At 46.6% G+C, this 16,440-nt stretch overlaps 1 protein-coding gene across 3 annotated transcripts in view; it reads left to right on the forward strand.

Moving 5' to 3' along the window:
* The window catches only part of LOC310680070 (unconventional myosin-X-like), a 77,742-nt gene that overhangs the window by 49,325 nt on the left and 11,977 nt on the right, over positions 1 to 16,440 (forward strand). For all 3 annotated transcript variants that reach the window (XM_083446291.1, XM_083446290.1, XM_083446292.1), the window contains 9 exons: positions 1,602 to 1,708; positions 4,746 to 5,048; positions 7,539 to 7,578; positions 8,997 to 9,779; positions 11,471 to 11,594; positions 12,415 to 12,658; positions 13,460 to 13,555; positions 13,924 to 14,017; positions 15,506 to 15,561. In XM_083446291.1, coding sequence (XP_083302417.1) covers positions 1,602 to 1,708; positions 4,746 to 5,048; positions 7,539 to 7,578; positions 8,997 to 9,779; positions 11,471 to 11,594; positions 12,415 to 12,658; positions 13,460 to 13,555; positions 13,924 to 14,017; positions 15,506 to 15,561 — 1,847 coding nt within the window. The remainder of the gene's footprint in view (positions 1 to 1,601; positions 1,709 to 4,745; positions 5,049 to 7,538; positions 7,579 to 8,996; positions 9,780 to 11,470; positions 11,595 to 12,414; positions 12,659 to 13,459; positions 13,556 to 13,923; positions 14,018 to 15,505; positions 15,562 to 16,440) is intronic.

Raw genomic sequence — 16,440 nt, forward strand, 5'->3', positions numbered from 1 at the left:
CCAATTTTGAGCAAGGCCAGGTGTCCAACACTTGGGGCTTTATAAGTGTGCATGTCTGCACAGGTTGCAGCCAAATGGTCTCCCCTGCCCCCCCCGTGGGCTGCTCATTCACATCCCCTAAGCCACACAGCACCCACATGCTGATGATCCCCTTGCCCTCCATATAGCTTCCTCTGCAAATATTCATGTGATCAAGAGCTTTTTGTACTCCTGCTTTAGAACTTCAATGCAGAAAGGAGACTTTAATGCATTGGCAGCCTAAGCCTTTGGTTGCATTTCCTTCACTTCAGACAAACGTGGGAGGCTAGCCATGAACGCAGGTGATGAAAACAGATTTTCTTGGGGATGTTAATGCAATCTTCAACCACTCTAGTCCTCCAGAAGAATGCTGCAGTCAAAATACCAAAGGCATTTGCTATCCCAAATATCTGTGCCACATAATCCAGAGATTGTGCCCCAGAGTCTTTGCAGCGTTACAATGCATCCTTGGAGTCACCTTTTGGATTGTGTGTCACTTTATTGGAGTACCAATGTTTTTGGTTCACCGACAGCCACACAGGTGGACCAGGCCTGACCTTCCATCCTCCTGGAACCTCCCAGACAGGAATGAGTAACAGACCAGGCCCATGGATGTTTTCCAGATCCCACTGTTGGAATTCCAAGACCTCATCATGGGGCCGCTGAAATATCTAATGGGATTGATGCAGTTTCCCTGACCCACCAGAGCCACAAGTGTAGCCTGTTCTGAAAGCAGGCTTCATGCCTCCTGGTTTCAGGAATAGCACCCAGGTGTGTCTTTTAATAAAAAAGCAAAAGCAGAATGACCACTTGTTCTTGTGTGCATTCAGGGTGAGCCACACCTCTTGGGAAGGTTTGATTGCAGAGAAGGCAATGAAAGTGAGAGGGAATCTTCCAGCCAGCAAGACAGCTTGGAGACAGGCAGGCAGTGATGCAAAGAAGCAGCCAGGGGGAAAATATGTGTGGATTATCTGCAGTGCAGGAAATGATATTTGGAAAGATTCTTCCTCTCCCTCCTCACACACACCCCCGCCGTGCCTCCCCCCCCCCCCCCCAGCTTCTTTTCTTGGAATGGGTATCTTGTCATAGTTTGGCCAGATTTTCTTCTGCATTTTGCATGCAGTGCCTGGAATGTTGACACACATACCCAGAGCCTCATTAGCAGTACTCGAGCAGCAGGCCCAGATAGCCTTAAAAGATGTCACTGAGCCAAAGAAAGGGTTAATAGTTAAAAGCAGTGCAGCCTCCTCCCCCCTTTTTCTCTCCCCCTTAATCCTTGAGCCTGCAGTGTGGAAGAGAGAGAGAGAGTGTGTGTGCGGGGGCTGGGCTGAGTTTGGCTCCTCTCCCTGCACAACTTTCTCCCTTGTCCATCAGCGACAGCACCCAAAGGGGAAGGGCTGGCAGAGCAGGGACTGGCTCTGGCGCAGGAGCATAAAAGGAGCCCTGTGTGCCTTGTTACGGCAGGCAGGCAGGCAGGCAGGCAGGCAGGCAGGCAGGCAGGCAGGCATGGGACCTGCTGGTGCTGCCTGGGACTTGCTGTTTCCTCTCTTTGTGTTTGATGAAACTCCTCCCCGGGGTACCAGGTTTTCCTGAAGGAGGCTCTGGAGCAAAAACTGGAGAAGGCCCGGGACGAGGAGCTGAGGAAGGCGGCAACCATCATCCGAGCCCACGTCCTGGGCTACATGGCAAGGTCAGTGCTTGAATCGCCTTCTTCGCCCAGCTGCTGGAATGCTCCTTGCTGCCAGCTCTCTCTCCTTTCCAGCTTGCTGCTTCTGGCAGGGCTTCCACTGCTTTCCCCCTTCGCTACTCCCTCTTGAAATCCCCATGCATTCCCAAATGCAGGCCACTGACTGTGAAGTTGCTTACTTGCCCGGGTCTCTGTCCCCTGCCTCTTTCCTGTTGCATCTGTAATCCCCCTGTGAAGCTACCCTGCAGAGAAACTCCCCAGCTCTCCCTCTCTTGCTCTGCACTGAAGACCCTCAGCCCAATCTCTGTCTTTATTTGCCAGACCCAGGCCAGTCTTCCTCACTTATAGCCCCCCTCTCCAGATTCTGCTTCCCTGGTGGGCCCTTCTGGGTGGGGGTAGCTGTAAGCTGGCTGGCTCTGCATCCCCACCATCTATCTGTCTCTGCCTTTTCATCTTGCTGTTAATTGTTGTTCTGGCAAATTGCTATGTGTGCCCATTCGGACAGTCACCTGTGCTCCGCAAGGACACTGGTGTTGCTTTGAGGAACTATTGCATGGGCTGCCTGTATTCCAGGATCGTGCCATTAGCAGCGCAGGGGTTGCTACTAGACGAGGAATTCAGCACCCTGGCAATTCAGCTTCATTTTTTAAAAAGTTTCTAGCCTTTAAGGTTGCAAAGAGACCTGAAAATGTGTGAGCAGCCCCTGGTGACATCTCAAACGCCATTGGCTAGGGAAAGTGGAGGAGGGGAGCTGAGCTGAACTGCTAGGAGGGGGGGAGGGGCTCCATGTGCTTTTTTCTCTTTCCTGTAACTATCTGAAAAAGACTACATATTGCATAGGAAATACTGCCTATGCAAATTTACATAATAAAATATGCAAATAAAACTGGCACCTACCTTTGCTTAAAATAAAATAAAATGCAAAGTTCACAAAGCCCTTGAATAAGTTTAGATTTGGGCCTACCAAACTAGAATGTTGATTGGTGAACAGAATAAGGGCAATCTGCCTAGTCTCCCCCCCCCCCCAATACTATCCAAGGGGGAAGCAGGCTCCCTTCTTCAGGCAAGGAAGTCAAAGCTGCATCTGCTGTCTACAGCAAGACTTGGCTGGACTCCAGCTGCAGACATGGATTTCCCAGGCTGTGAAAACCATCTGCATTTTGAGGGTATAATCATGAGCTAGGCCCAGGTCCAGGCCATTGCATATGAACTGGGATATTGTTGCTAATGGCATTGTTGCCACTGCCAGTGCTGCTATCACCAGAATTCTGCACCAAAATAACCCTCTGGAATTCTGCAAACGAAGAACCTTTGCGTACAGATTGTTTTATTTTGCACAACCTGTTAGTTTCTGTTAGTTGTATAAAAGAGCAAGAGCCATGCAGGACACTGGAACAGGACTAGCCCTACCATCAGGCAAGGTGTGTCATTGGCATGCAGCAAATTGGCCGTTGTTTTGTTTATTATAATTATTATAATTTAGCTTGCCATTGGGGAGTGGGTGCTATTTGGATCTCCTGTCTTAGGCCATAGGAATCTTACTGGATTCCTACCCCCCCCCCCAATCACTGGAAACCTTGTTCTGTCACCATGCCGGCTTCTGAAGCCTAAGAGGATATGATGGCAGCACAAACTGTGCTAGACGATTGGTTCTGCAGAACCGGCAGAACAGTTTTGAAGCAAACAAGCAGTGCGCTGGAAGGGGTGATGAACATGCTTTCCCTGCTGAAAATGCCTCTTGACCACTTTTCTCCTGGCAGGGCTTCTGTTTCAGAGCTCAGGTGGGAGAAAAGGACAGGGGTGGGTGGGTGGAATACTGGGGAACAGCATGAGCAGGGAGAGGCTCCTTCCACTTTACATTCCTTTGCATGCAATTGTCCCCTTCCATTCCCCACAGATTCTGGATGAGTCTCCTGGTATGTCTTGTTAGACCTTGAGGTTTCACCAGGATTTGCACACAGATTATGGATCTTAACAGCTTTAAGCATGTGAGAAACTTGTTTGTTTGGGTATTTAAAAAAATAAGTTTTAATTTAAGCTTTGATTCTCAGGATGCTGAACTCAGTGTCAATATCCATTTCAGTTCTTGTGCAATGCAGCCACAGGCTTGCAGAGCACACACATTCCCTGTTCTTTAGCAGGAGACACCTCATAGTGCCACATGGAGTGTCAAACATAGCAACTGCCTGACTCTTGTAAGTATATTTCCTAGATAATGCTTCTATTCCACAGAAATAATATACTAGCTTTTCATATTGGTCCTCAAAAAGAAAAAGAAAAGCATATAATCCATATTGGATTCATGTGGACTGGCCTTAATTGCACTAATAAAAGAACCAGACCCTCAATTCAGGCCAGGAATGTTAGGACTTAGAATTTGAGTTTTTTCTACGCCTGCAGATTAACTACAGAGAAGGGAGATTCTGAACATGTACAGAGTGCACAGTCTCATTACTAAATAAAAGGCATTCCCCAACTCTCTCTCTCTCTCTCTCTCTCTCTCTCTCTCTCTCTCTCTGGTACGGGGACCTTAGCTTCCGTATGTGTGTGTGTGTGTAAAAACTACCCATTCCTCTGTTTTAGGAGAGCAGTGCATGGCTGTCTATGTGGGAGCATCTGGAAAAAAGACTGATATGCTGGGAGGAGGTCATGACAGGAACCATCCCTTTATTGTTTGGAGGGATGGGGGAATCTGCCATTTTGCCTTGGGTTGGGAGGCTCCTTGCCATTACACCACTCAAAGTGCTTAGCAAAGACAGAGCTGGTGTAGAAACAGGAAATGAGTGGCCCCAAGAGGGAGATGCCTAAAGCATTCTCCAGAAACCAGGTGGGTGACAGATGGAGGAGAAAGGAAAGCATGGAAGGAGTGGCTTCTTGGGGAAATGTTTTTTGGAGAAAGCGGCTGTGGTTGTGCTGATTCATTGAATCTGGCATCTTGGTACCCCTGGGTCAGATGGTTTCTGAGGCAGATGCTGAGGAGAACCTAGTGAGCAATGGCTGTTGATTGACAGTAACCCCCACCTTGCTTTCGTTGACTCAGGAAGAGGTATCGAAGGGTGCTAGCCAGTGTCGTGACTATCCAAAAGAACTACCGTGCTCACTTCTGGAAGAAGTCCCTCCTGCGCCTGAAGGCCTCTGCCATTGTCCTGCAGAAGCACTGGCGTGGGCAGCTGGCTCGCAGCCTCTACCGGCACCTGCTAGAGGAGGAACAGCAGCGGAAACGGGAAGCTGAGGAGCAGAGGCGTCGAGAGGAAGAGCGGATTAGAAAGGAGGAAGAGGAAAGACAATGGCAAGAAGAGAGGGAGCGTAGGAGGAAGCAGGAGGAGGAAGAGGAGAAGAAAAGGTACCAGGCACTCTTGGTTCTGTCTTCCTGGCCCAGCTTTCACAAAATTGCAACTGAAGAGGCAGACCTGTGCCAGGACTGTACCACTTCAGACTGCAGGAGTGAGAGGGATGTACATGATTTAATGTTCCTCCATGTAAAGGATTCCCTGCGTATAGAAAATCAGGTGTCGGGGATAAGGATTTTGGTTTACCTACCTCTGGTGCTTTAGTTTCCTATGTGGAGGACTGTGGGTATTTTTCACCCCCTTGCCATTTGATCAGCCCCCTGTAGCCTGAAGCGGAACAGTCCAAACAGGACTTTGCCTTTGATGTGTTGCTCGTGATAGGCAGAGTTTTGTATATTCACCTCTTTAAAAGAGCAGCAACACAGCACCAAACTTCTGTATCCAGGTGAGCCAAATTGTGCTCAGACAGACTTGAATTTGGTGACCTTTTAAAAAATGAATTATAGGAAGTAAGTCTGCATATATATATGTTTCTAATAGGGGAGGAGCCATGCATGGCCCTGAAGCCCCGCCTCCTGACCATTGGAAACATTACCCAACATCCTCTCTGCCTTTGCAGATTTCACCAGTTACTTCCTGCATTCTCTTTTGAGCCGACCCTCACTCCTTTATAGCTGCAAGCTGATACTAAATTCCATGCTTAGTGAGAATTGTAGAACACTCAGTGCTAATGATAGGGCTCATCTGGATGATACCACTAAGCTGGGACTTTTTCCTTTTGGGCACTCCTATACTCAGCACAAGAGACTAGCTATGGAGGTTGCACAACTTGCTCTGGTCAAGTGTTGGTCCCTGTGAGCCAGGTAGGCCAAGGTGGTCTGAAGCTTCCTGAATATCTGGACTCTGCAGAATTTGGAAGCCCCAAAGCAGCGCACCTGGGCATGTCTTTTAGTCTCTGGGCTGAAAGGACGACTAAGCGCTAGGCTGTGAGGTTGTCGCAGGACATCATTGCAGGTGGCTGGTTCAGGACTACAAGGGTGAGCGCCACAGGGTGCAATGCAGGGGTAGTAACTGCTCCCTTCTAACACTATGATCCTACTTTCTATAAACATAAATTTTATGAAATAAACAAATAAGGGTGTATGGTTTCTAAACTACTTTTTATTTGAAGACAAAACCTCCAAGTAGCACAACGATAAAATAACACAGCAGCAGTAGCATGTCAACATAACCTTGTGGGGAAAACCACCTCATTAAAACATCAGTACAATGTTTTTAATATTTTCTTGTTTGTAGGTCACCCAGGGAATATTGATTGATCAATTGCTACAGAAATTCAATTTATTATTAATAACAATGTGTACAGTTTCTCTGTCCGTGACATACACCCATATGCAGTGAGCTTTTTTAAAAAATACATTATATAGGTATTGGGTTTTTTTTAATTGTGTATGCGCCTAACACTGTTCCATATATGTTACCACAGTCAACAGCTCTAATAATAATGAAGTGATGATTACCAGCCAAGTTATTACTTTTACCCTTGGAAAATGATATGTGACTTTAGGAAGTTGTGTATTTTTAGAAGGCTTCTTCTTGCGGGAAACTATTGCATAATACTTTTCTTTAAAAACACAGTTTCGGATCCCACATTATTTATTTATTCTAGAAGTCCAGCCTCCAATTCCCTTTTCTTGGCTTTGTGGTCAATCAGGAGTCTTCAGTGTGACCTTGCCTCCATTCCACTCTGTCCAGTTTCTTAGCTTGTTCCTCAGTCACAAGAGGGGAGAGCTGGGGAAGTCTTGACACAGCTGCACACCTCAAATTAAACCAAGCCTGAGATAATCTGGCTGTCCTATGGGAAGAGGGTGCCTTCAGCTACTTTAAAAGTAAAGGGATCCCTGACCGTTAGGTCCAGTCATGGCCGACTCTGGGGTTGCAGCTCTCATCTCGCTTTACTGGCTGAGAGCCGGCGTACAGCTTCCGGGTCATGTAGCCAGCATGACTAAGCTACTTCGGGCGAACCAGAGCAGCGCACGGAAATGCCATTTACCTTCCCACCAGAGCGGTACCTATTTGTCTACTTGCACTTTGATGTGCTTTTGAACTGCTAGGTTTGCAGGAGCAGGGACCGAGCAATGGGAGCTCACCCCATCGCAGGGATTCAAACCGCCGACCTTCTGACTAAAGAGTATGTTCATATGACATTTTTTATCCACTGTGAGGCAGCCTCCATTTCCCTCCACATGCATTCTGCAGTGTGAATTGTTGTTCCATATGTGTTCAATAGCAGTCAGCATCTGTTCTGAAGCCTTACCAAAAAACAAACCCCAACCAGCCTTCTGAAAACCCAAGCCTTTCATTAATATAATAATTTCCCTTGGTTTAACTTTAAAGGCTTTGTTACAGCTCACAAAATGTTTGATCTGAATGCAAATGACTGAGGCAGCAGTGTTATTTAAAACTTCATTGATTTCAGCAAATTTTCATGGCAAGCTGGACTGTAGATTTTATTGATGAGTTTGTTCTTTGTTTTTGAACAGAGAAAAAGAGCAGCTTGAAGCAGCACTGCAGATGGCTCAGGTGTGTTCCATTATGACTCCCATCATATGCCTCTCATTTCAGAATACTAAGCAGAATACGAAGACATGCTGGTGATCTTTGTTGCTTGACCTTTCCCTCTTTACAAGCTAATCCAAGGTACTGTTTGCAGAATGCAGTGCTATGCTCTTACTGTGACTCTGTCCTCAGTCTAGATGACGCTCCACTCCTATAAAGTAATATAAACACCTAGGGTTGTATGCCAACAAGTTGATGAACTTGCACAACAGAACTTCCCTCTCCTCTCCTCTTCCTTGAAGCTCATTGCACATCCTCAAAATCTTCTCCAGAAGGTTGGGGGACCCTCTGGAGCAGATTTTGGGGGTGTGCAAGGAGCAGATGGGGAAGTCCGATTGCACAAGCAGAGGTTTGTTGCATGAGCAGAAGAAAAGTGTTGGATATGTCCCTAGATGTTGAGTGTTACATGTAGCTTGATCCTAGGAACGGCAGTACAGTGTCATCTAGATTGAGGACAGTTTCAAAGTACTGTAATAAACAGAACTGCATTCTGCAAACACCGGATACAACCCATAGTTGTACAAATATAGTGGAATGTGTAAATGTCAGCTGCTGTGGAATCCTGATCAGGGTTATCAATGTAGCATGTGGGACGGCGGGTTTACCTCTTTCTTTTGTGCCACAGTCCCATTGAAAAATACGGGGGGGGGGGGGAGCTGCTATTCGTCTCTGAATGAAAGCTTGCATTGGTGCCAGTGGAAATTTCCCCCTTGAACCAGACACAGGCTCAATGGCCCCTTTTTTCAAAATGGTGAGGGGACTGCAGCTGAGAGGTGGAATCAGCAAAAGACTTCCCCACCGACCCCTGTTCATTAATGAGATCTTCTGGTGGATCAAAGACACTTCCATCCAAGGCACATTTGAATCCAGCCTATTGTCACTTGGCTTGGCTTGGAGATAGACCATAGCCTTTTAAGCAAGTTGGAAGTGCCTGTGAGAGCCTTTGCTTCCCACAGTGTACAGTACAGATGCTTAGTTCTTTTGTCCCATGAGGACCTCATCAAACAGCTTGGTTTTTTTTAAGTAAGACCCATCTCCAGCCACTGTTAGAGGCTGTATGCCTCTGAATACCAGTTGCTAGGATCACAAGGAGTGAGAGAGTGCTATTGCACTCAGGTCCTGCTTGCAGGCTTGACATGGGCATTTGGTTGGTCACTTTTGAGAGAACAAGATTCTGGATTAGATGGGCCATTGGCCTGATGTAGGGCTCTTCTCATGCCTTAGAACAATTAGAAGAAAGGTTGCACATGCAGGGAGCAGAGGGAAGTGCCACTTGGCCGCCATGCAAGCGCCTGCTTTCTCAGATCTGTTACTGTGACTCCATTAAGGCTGATCTTTGAAAGTCTGTCATCTGTGCCCCTTTGGGTGCCCCTTTCTTTCAGATGGAGGCGCTAAGGACCCAAGAGGAAGACCAGCCTTTACAAGAAGAGGAGCAGCGTCAGATGGAAGAGATCCTGCGACTGGAGAGGGAGATTGAGAAGCTGCAGTGGCAGCAGAAGACTGACCACATCACCTGTGAGAACACCAAGAACGAGATAAAGCGGCAGCGGGAAGAGGAGATCCAGAGGCTGGAGAAGGAGGCCTCCAGGGTCGCGCAGGAGTTCCTGGAGCTGCTGGATTTTGGGAATTTGGATGAGAGCGTGCAAGGCTTCGAGCACTCACTGTCCAACGAAGGGACCCTCAACATTGAATGCAGCCTTGTAGCTCCCCTGGCTGAGGAAGAAGAAGACGAGGGCTTTCCTGCAGATGAAGAGGGACCCCCAGTTCCCAGCCCAAGTCTCCTGAACCAGGACAGCAGCACCAGAACCAGTGACAACTATTACTCCGAGGAAGATGCTTCTCCGAATATGCCAGTGCCTAGGAAGGGAGAGAACGAGGAGGGCAACACTCTGTGTCTTTCCACAGAGAGATCTGCAAGCCCCCAGAAGGAGCAGCCGATGGAGAGCATCTACCAATCAGCCTCGGAAATCCTGCAGAGTGACAATGGGGACTCGGAAGAGCCAATTTACAGCTTGCCTCCAGATGTGGAGTCTGACTATGACCACGAGGAGTTTGATGGCAGCGGAGAGGCTGGCAGCACGTCCGCTGAGCCCCTGAATGGGGAGGAGGTCTCGCGCAATTCCCACAGCAACGGCATGGACTCCAACCGCGGCAGCTTAGACTCGGTAAGGGCCGTTTGCCTCGAAGCAAAAAACAGATCCTGCTCTGAAGCAGGAAGTGTGTTTTTCTTTTTATCTTTCCTGTGCACGTTTGGCACCTCAGTGCTCTCTTGTGTTAACTAGTTACGTGCTCCTTGGGGTTAAAAGGCACTTTGTTTTCTTCAGTCCACATTCACAGCCATTGCATTTCATCAGGATGCTTGTGAACACATTTCTACTCCCTCCCATCCATAGGCTTGCCTAGTTTCATCTTGCATAACTGTCCAATCCTTGTGGTCTCTCATAGGCATCTCCCAGCTTGGTTTCATTGGAAAATTCAATCCACACTCTTCCTGTTTGCAATCCAAGTTGCAAACAAAAAAGAAAGGGGGAAAATGTAGTGAATAAAATAAGTCCCAAGACTGATTTCTAAAGAACTCCATTTCTTCTTGCAAGCTGACCTTGGAACTTTTTCAGTCTTCCCTTGTCTCAGGATGTGGTTTTGAAGGTACAGGATGCAATAGCTTGGATGAAGCCAAGAAGTTCTGGGCTTGGGCAATGCCTGGATGGGAGACTTCCAGGGACCTGTGTGTGTTGCCTTGAGTCCCGTCATAGAAGAAAGGCAGGATATAAATATAATGGAAGAAAGGCAGGATATAAATAATAAAATATAGGCACAGGATTTTGTTTTGTTCTTAAGTGTTAAAATCCATTGTGTTGTGTTTCCTTTAACCCAGGGGTAGCCCTTGGCCTCCAGCTCCCATTAGCCTCAGCCAGCATGGCTCAATGGTCAGGGATGCTGGAAGTCGTAGTCCATTCGGAGGAAATCACATTGACTGCCTTAACCTATTGGTTACTTTATCCATTTTCTGCCGTGTTTGTATTTTTCTGTGTGATACTAAAAGCTTACTTGCACAACTGGTGTGTCTGTGCGCACATGTTTGCATATGCATCCCATATATGCACATTTCCCATTTGTTCTTCACATCTTCATGCACATTTGTATGTTTTTTATATATGTTGGAATATGGATTTTGTGCCTGGTGTTGGTGCATTACTTCCAGCTACAATTACTGTATGGGTATTTGTGTCTGCCAGATTTACAAGGGCACTTACTGGATATTGTTTGACCCGATTAATCATGCACACAACAGCCACCGTCCCCAAGAACACACTCATTGTATGACCCTTTTGGGGTGATCTTAAAAAGGGAGTTCATATACTTTAGAAGCTATCCCTTGTAGAATGGCAGTTCACCCCTGTTTAATCTATTTAATGCCTTTGTGCTGCCCATAAGGACATATTGTTTGTGTGTTAGGTTGTGTGTAAAGTTGTAGCTTTTCACATTATCTGCTGCAGAAGGGGGTTAGACTGCCCCCCCCCCCCAGAAGGGGAATAATGAGAGAGAGACAGAAGCTGAGATGGCCAGAATGCATTTTGCTGAATATCAGAGAACTATTGCAATAGAAAACTGGAGGTTCTTAAAGCAGATAGTTCCAAAATGGAAATAGAGGCCAAAGTCCACATGTTGGCAGCTGAGTATGGCAGGTTTTGGCCTTTGCCTTGAAATTACTCACCCACTTTAGATCATTCCTGCTTCTGTATGGTTATCATACTGCCTGGCCAGCTCAGCACTCAGATCTATAGTGGAAGTGCGATAGGACTTGGCAGGTTGTGCTGCTTTGTTTCTGGAGCGTAACCATTCTTTTTGCCTCCAGTTTCTAGACAGTGAGGATGAAGGGGATGCTTATATGGACACGGATGAAGAATTCTGCAGCAGCCGGGTCACTGTGCTCAATGGATCGGGGCCAGCCTATTTTCATAGCTATCTCTACATGAAAGGTAAGCAGCTTGGTCAGTCCCCTAAGCTGAGCCATTTTCCCCTGCTCCCTAATCCCCTCTCATCTCCCCTCAGTATTTGCTCCCTGTTTTGCTGTTTTGTTCTTCTTCATTTCCAAGATCAAGTCAGTAAGGCTTTTTGTCAAGGAGGGATTAGAAGGGACCTTGGTTGCTTTGCATTGGCATCCACATAAAGGCTGTGATATCCAGTCCCAAGTGTTGGGTCTTAATGGGCATGTACAGATGATAACAGTTTTTAGAGATGGAAGAGGCCCTGTTGTGGAACATGCTTGAAGTGATCTGGCAGCACTGTGAAGCAATATTTGGGGTGGTAATAAGGGGGTGGATAAATGAAATTAATGCTTGATGCTACAAAATTTACATTTATAAAAAAGATACTGGTCTTAGTGGGGCGGGAGGAGGCACCATTTGGGCCTCACTTCAGGTAACAAAATATCTCATGCCAGTTTTGTGAGGCCTTGTGCAAGTACACACATTTACCTCCCCACTCCCAATTTTACTTTGGTAACTAGCAGACCAAGGTGTTGTTTTTTTAGGGTTGTAGGGGAAGATAGTAATACAAAAAGTCAACCGCTGCCTCACTGTACGTTGCAGCTAATGCCACTGTGATAAACTTGTGCATGCGTTTGCATGTTAGCATTCTGTCTCTACAGGAGGCCCCACATTTTTCAGGGAACTGCTATGGCCAAGGGCAGGAAGAGAACACCTGCCACTGTCTTTGTCAGGTGCTTGTGGAGTGCAGGGTGGGGACATTCTGGTGGTGCAGTAACTTTGACTGTGTCTCTTTTCTCTTCCTTGCAAGGGGGCCTGATGAACCCCTGGAGACGGCGCTGGTGTGTCCTGAAGAACGAGGCCTTCATGTGGTTTCGAGCCAAGCAAGAGGCCTTGAAGTCAGGCTGGCTTTACAAGAAGGGAGGAGGCATGTCCACGCTGTCTCGCCGGAATTGGAAACGGCGCTGGTTTGTCCTGAGAGAGGCCAAGCTGATGTACTTTGAGAACGACAGTGAAGAGAAGCTGAAAGGGACGATTGACATCAGGAAGGCCAAGTATGGGACACTATTATGTCTCTAACCCTAGGGATAAATCAATATCAATATTGATTGGTAACAGGAGATGTTTGGGGAATCCTTAACAACCTGGGCCTGAGGGGAAATTGTTTGACTCCTTAAGTCCTGTGGGACATCTTTAGGCCTGAGGCTGTTAGAGAAGGTGGGGCCTTAGAGCCCCTTACCTGAGTGCAAGGGCTATTTTTAAAGCTTCAGCGTCAGTACTGCATGCAGAATGACGCTCTAGGACCAGGCCCATGCAGAGCTTGTTTGAGGCCTGGGATGGGAGTCTTGTTCTTGGCATGATAGCTTAAGTCTGGCAGGCCCCTGGTGGTACCCCCCAGCCTGTTTAGCCCTCTGAGGCCTGTGAAAAGTGCAACTGACTGCCCCCCACCTGCATGGGCCTATTTAGGACTGATTTAAGAATTTTCTTGTAGCAAATTTTGCCCGTTCTTGTGCACTCCCCCGGCCTCTCTTGTCAGTTCTATTCAACTTGAATTGGTTTAGCTGTCTCTTTGCCCACATTAAGTCTTTTCAGTGATGTTGCCCTTGCAGTGGATCCTTATCAACACAGCCCCCAAAGGTGGTCTCTAGGTGCAGTAGGCAGTACCCTCATTCCCACACCAGCCTGTCGCCTTCCTTCATCTTTGGGTGCTGTTGCTTCCTTGTTCTCAAGTATTATAAAGTATTATCGGGGAAACACTGAGCCTCCTTGAGACCAGGCAGGCCAATGGAGATGGATGCCAAACATAGACAAACTGCCTTTTCATCCTGGCTCTTCACACTTGTTTTTTTTTTCAGGGAGATTGTGGATATTCACGAGAAAGAGAATGCCCTTGATATTGTGACAAGTGATCGAGTTTACCACATAGTGGCAGAATCACCAGAGGATGCCAGGTAGGGGATGCAGGGATAGGTGTGTGTTTTTCTTAAAAGGTTTCTGCTTTTTCCCAAGGCGAGGGGTGGGAGAGCTGGAAGCAACACCCCTCCCATGATGTTGTGCTCTAAATAGAGAAGCAGTTATAAAAATAGGGAAAGGCAGGAGAGTAGAAGATGAATCATGATATACGTGTTATCAAATCATTGTTTCAGTCTTTGTATGATGTTATCGGTATTAGTAAATATATTTAATTACTTCTATGATGCTTTGTATACAACTGCATATTAATTATAGTATTCTAGACTATTAAAAAAATAACCATTTCAGTAATAAATATATACGGGGTTTTTTTTTTAAGTGTCTTCTGCTTCTGTCTTTCTTACAGTGACTGGTTTAATGTCCTGAGCCGTGTGCACAGTGCTACAGAGCAACAGCTGAGAGAGATGCAGGATGAACAAGCCAACCCAAAGAATGCTGTGGTGAGTGGTGGGTCAAGTGGACCCCTGAAACTGTCACTCTTCTGGCTGCCTAGCAGCTGATGAAGGATGCTCCTAGGCATTTGGTTGTCCACTGAGAACGAGATGCAGGACTAGATGGGCCATTGGCCTGATCCAGCAGCTGGGCTCTTCTTGTGTTCATCAGTAAACGGCAGGAGAGTTCTTCATGGGCACCCTTTTACAGGACTGAGTTTGAAATAAAAGGGAGGCTGCCTGAAGGATTGAATGCCCCCAACTAGTTTGATGGCAGGTATGGTGGGCAAAGGACATATCTGAAGCAGGATTTGGGCAGAGGGATTATGATCAATGCCAGGAAGATCTTTGTGGGGAGTAGTGTGTACACCAAGTGTCATTTGGAGAGGTGACCAACCCTCCAGGACTGTCAACCTCAAAGAACTGCTTAGGGGGAAGGGACACGGGAGCCCCATTTTGTTAATAAAGCCAGAGCAAATATGTCTTCATTTAGGGCCTGACACCAAACCAAGAATACCGTCAAAGGTGGACTGTGCCCAGGAACTGTAGCTTGCAAATGGAAGGGGAAGGTGGGCTTTTGAAATTCCACTCTTGATGGCAGAATGCTTGAAGTTGTTAGGGTGCGTTTCAGGGTGCTTCCAGACAGAAGGTGTTACGTTACAGATAACTGAATCAGCATATCTGACCCTTGCATGCCGTATTGGGGCTGTACTGATCACTGCTAATCAGAACAGCAGATTGGGATCTAGCAAGACGTGTGTGGGAGACGCATTCTAAATCTGCAACGGGAAACTAAGCCCATGCTAGCTGGTACTTTTCCCCTTGGAGGTATCTTCCCCGATGCTTCTTCGATTTTACAATGTGTGTGTATGTCTAGATAAGATAAATGTAAGCACACATACATACAAAGAGAGCTCATTCACACACTGGTATAAGGACTTATGGGGAGGGGGAGTGTCATGTCTCACCCCTGGCACTCATTGGAACCTGGTCATCCATAGAGGTCAGAGGTTTTTGATCCACACAGTCATTCATTCCTACAGGAGCTCCAGATGTTGGGATTACAGTCCCATCATCTCTCATCACTGACCATGCTGTTTCAGGCTAACAGGAGTTGTAGTCCAAAGCATCTGGAGGGCCACAGGTTGAGGAAAGTTGCCCTCTAGGAGAAGGTAAAGGGGTGCACTTAGGGACTCAGCATGTTCATTGCCTCCTGGCGACACCAACAATTACGAATGTGGCCTACTTCTAATTGCAGAGCCACATCAGGTATTGTTGTTGCTGCTGTCTTCCACAAACGTCCCAATGTGATGTACAAAAAGATAATAAAAACAGCTAAAAATTGGTTTAAAACAGCAGGAAAAAACCCAAAATGAATTTAAAAGCAATAAAAAGTGGATGCCTATGTGTGGATCACACTGGAATGGAACAGAATGGTAGGAACTGGATCTTGCATATATCTAGAAGTTTGTTCCATTTTTTGTTGTTGTTTTAAAGGGAACCCTGGACGTGGGGCTCATAGACTCAGTCTGTGCTTCTGACAATCCTGACAGGTAAGCTACAGCTGAGTTCCTCTTTGTGTGTGCTTTTTTGTTTTGTGATTTTCAAATATTTTTGGTGCAGCAACAATTGTGTAACAGGGGAAAATATTTAAATCCATCTACTGCATATTTGAGTAAATATAAATGCAACAGATAAGGAGCTACTTAAAATGCCTCCAGCCAGTATAAATATCTCCCAAATGGCTGTGTTTATTTTTAGTGACTGGCCATTGGCTCCAGAAGCTCCTTGAAGCATTTGCTTTCCTCTTAATAAAGTCTAGTTGCTGTGGGTTCGGGTTCTCGAGCTCTGGGTGTTTCATACTTCAGGAAGGTGTGTGCAACTACACACCACCTGCCCTATGAGCTAAAGTTGTGTGTGCTCCGCAGAGAGATGGCTGCTTTTATGGCACAGTACCATCCTGTGGGGTGCTTTCCCTTTTATATTACCATCGTTTTTGTTGTTAATTATTATTATTATTTATTTATACCCCACTTTTCTCCCTGCTGGGACTCAAGATAGCTTACAGATAGAAACAAGAACCACTAAAAACATTTTTTTAAAAATCAATAATGAAAACTATATACGTATATAATACCAATAATTACAATCAAATCAGCATGGCAACAGCCCTTTAATTTAATTAAAAGCAGTCAGTTCCCAAAAGCCTGTTGGGACAAGAAAGCCTTTACCTGCCAGTGCAAAGGCAACAAGGAGCCAGTCTAGCTTCTCTAGGGAGGGAGTTCCAGAGATTGGGAGCAGCCACCAAGAAGGCCCTCTCCCATGTCCCCACCAAGCATGCCTGTGAGGGTGGCGGGACCAGGAGAAGGGCATCACCTCAAGACCCAGGCAAGTTTGTATGGGTCAGTAAGGTCCTTCATACAGCCTGGGCA

Source organism: Podarcis tiliguerta (assembly GCF_965153285.1).
Source record: "Podarcis tiliguerta genome assembly, chromosome: 1".
Lineage (NCBI taxonomy): Eukaryota > Metazoa > Chordata > Lepidosauria > Squamata > Lacertidae > Podarcis > Podarcis tiliguerta.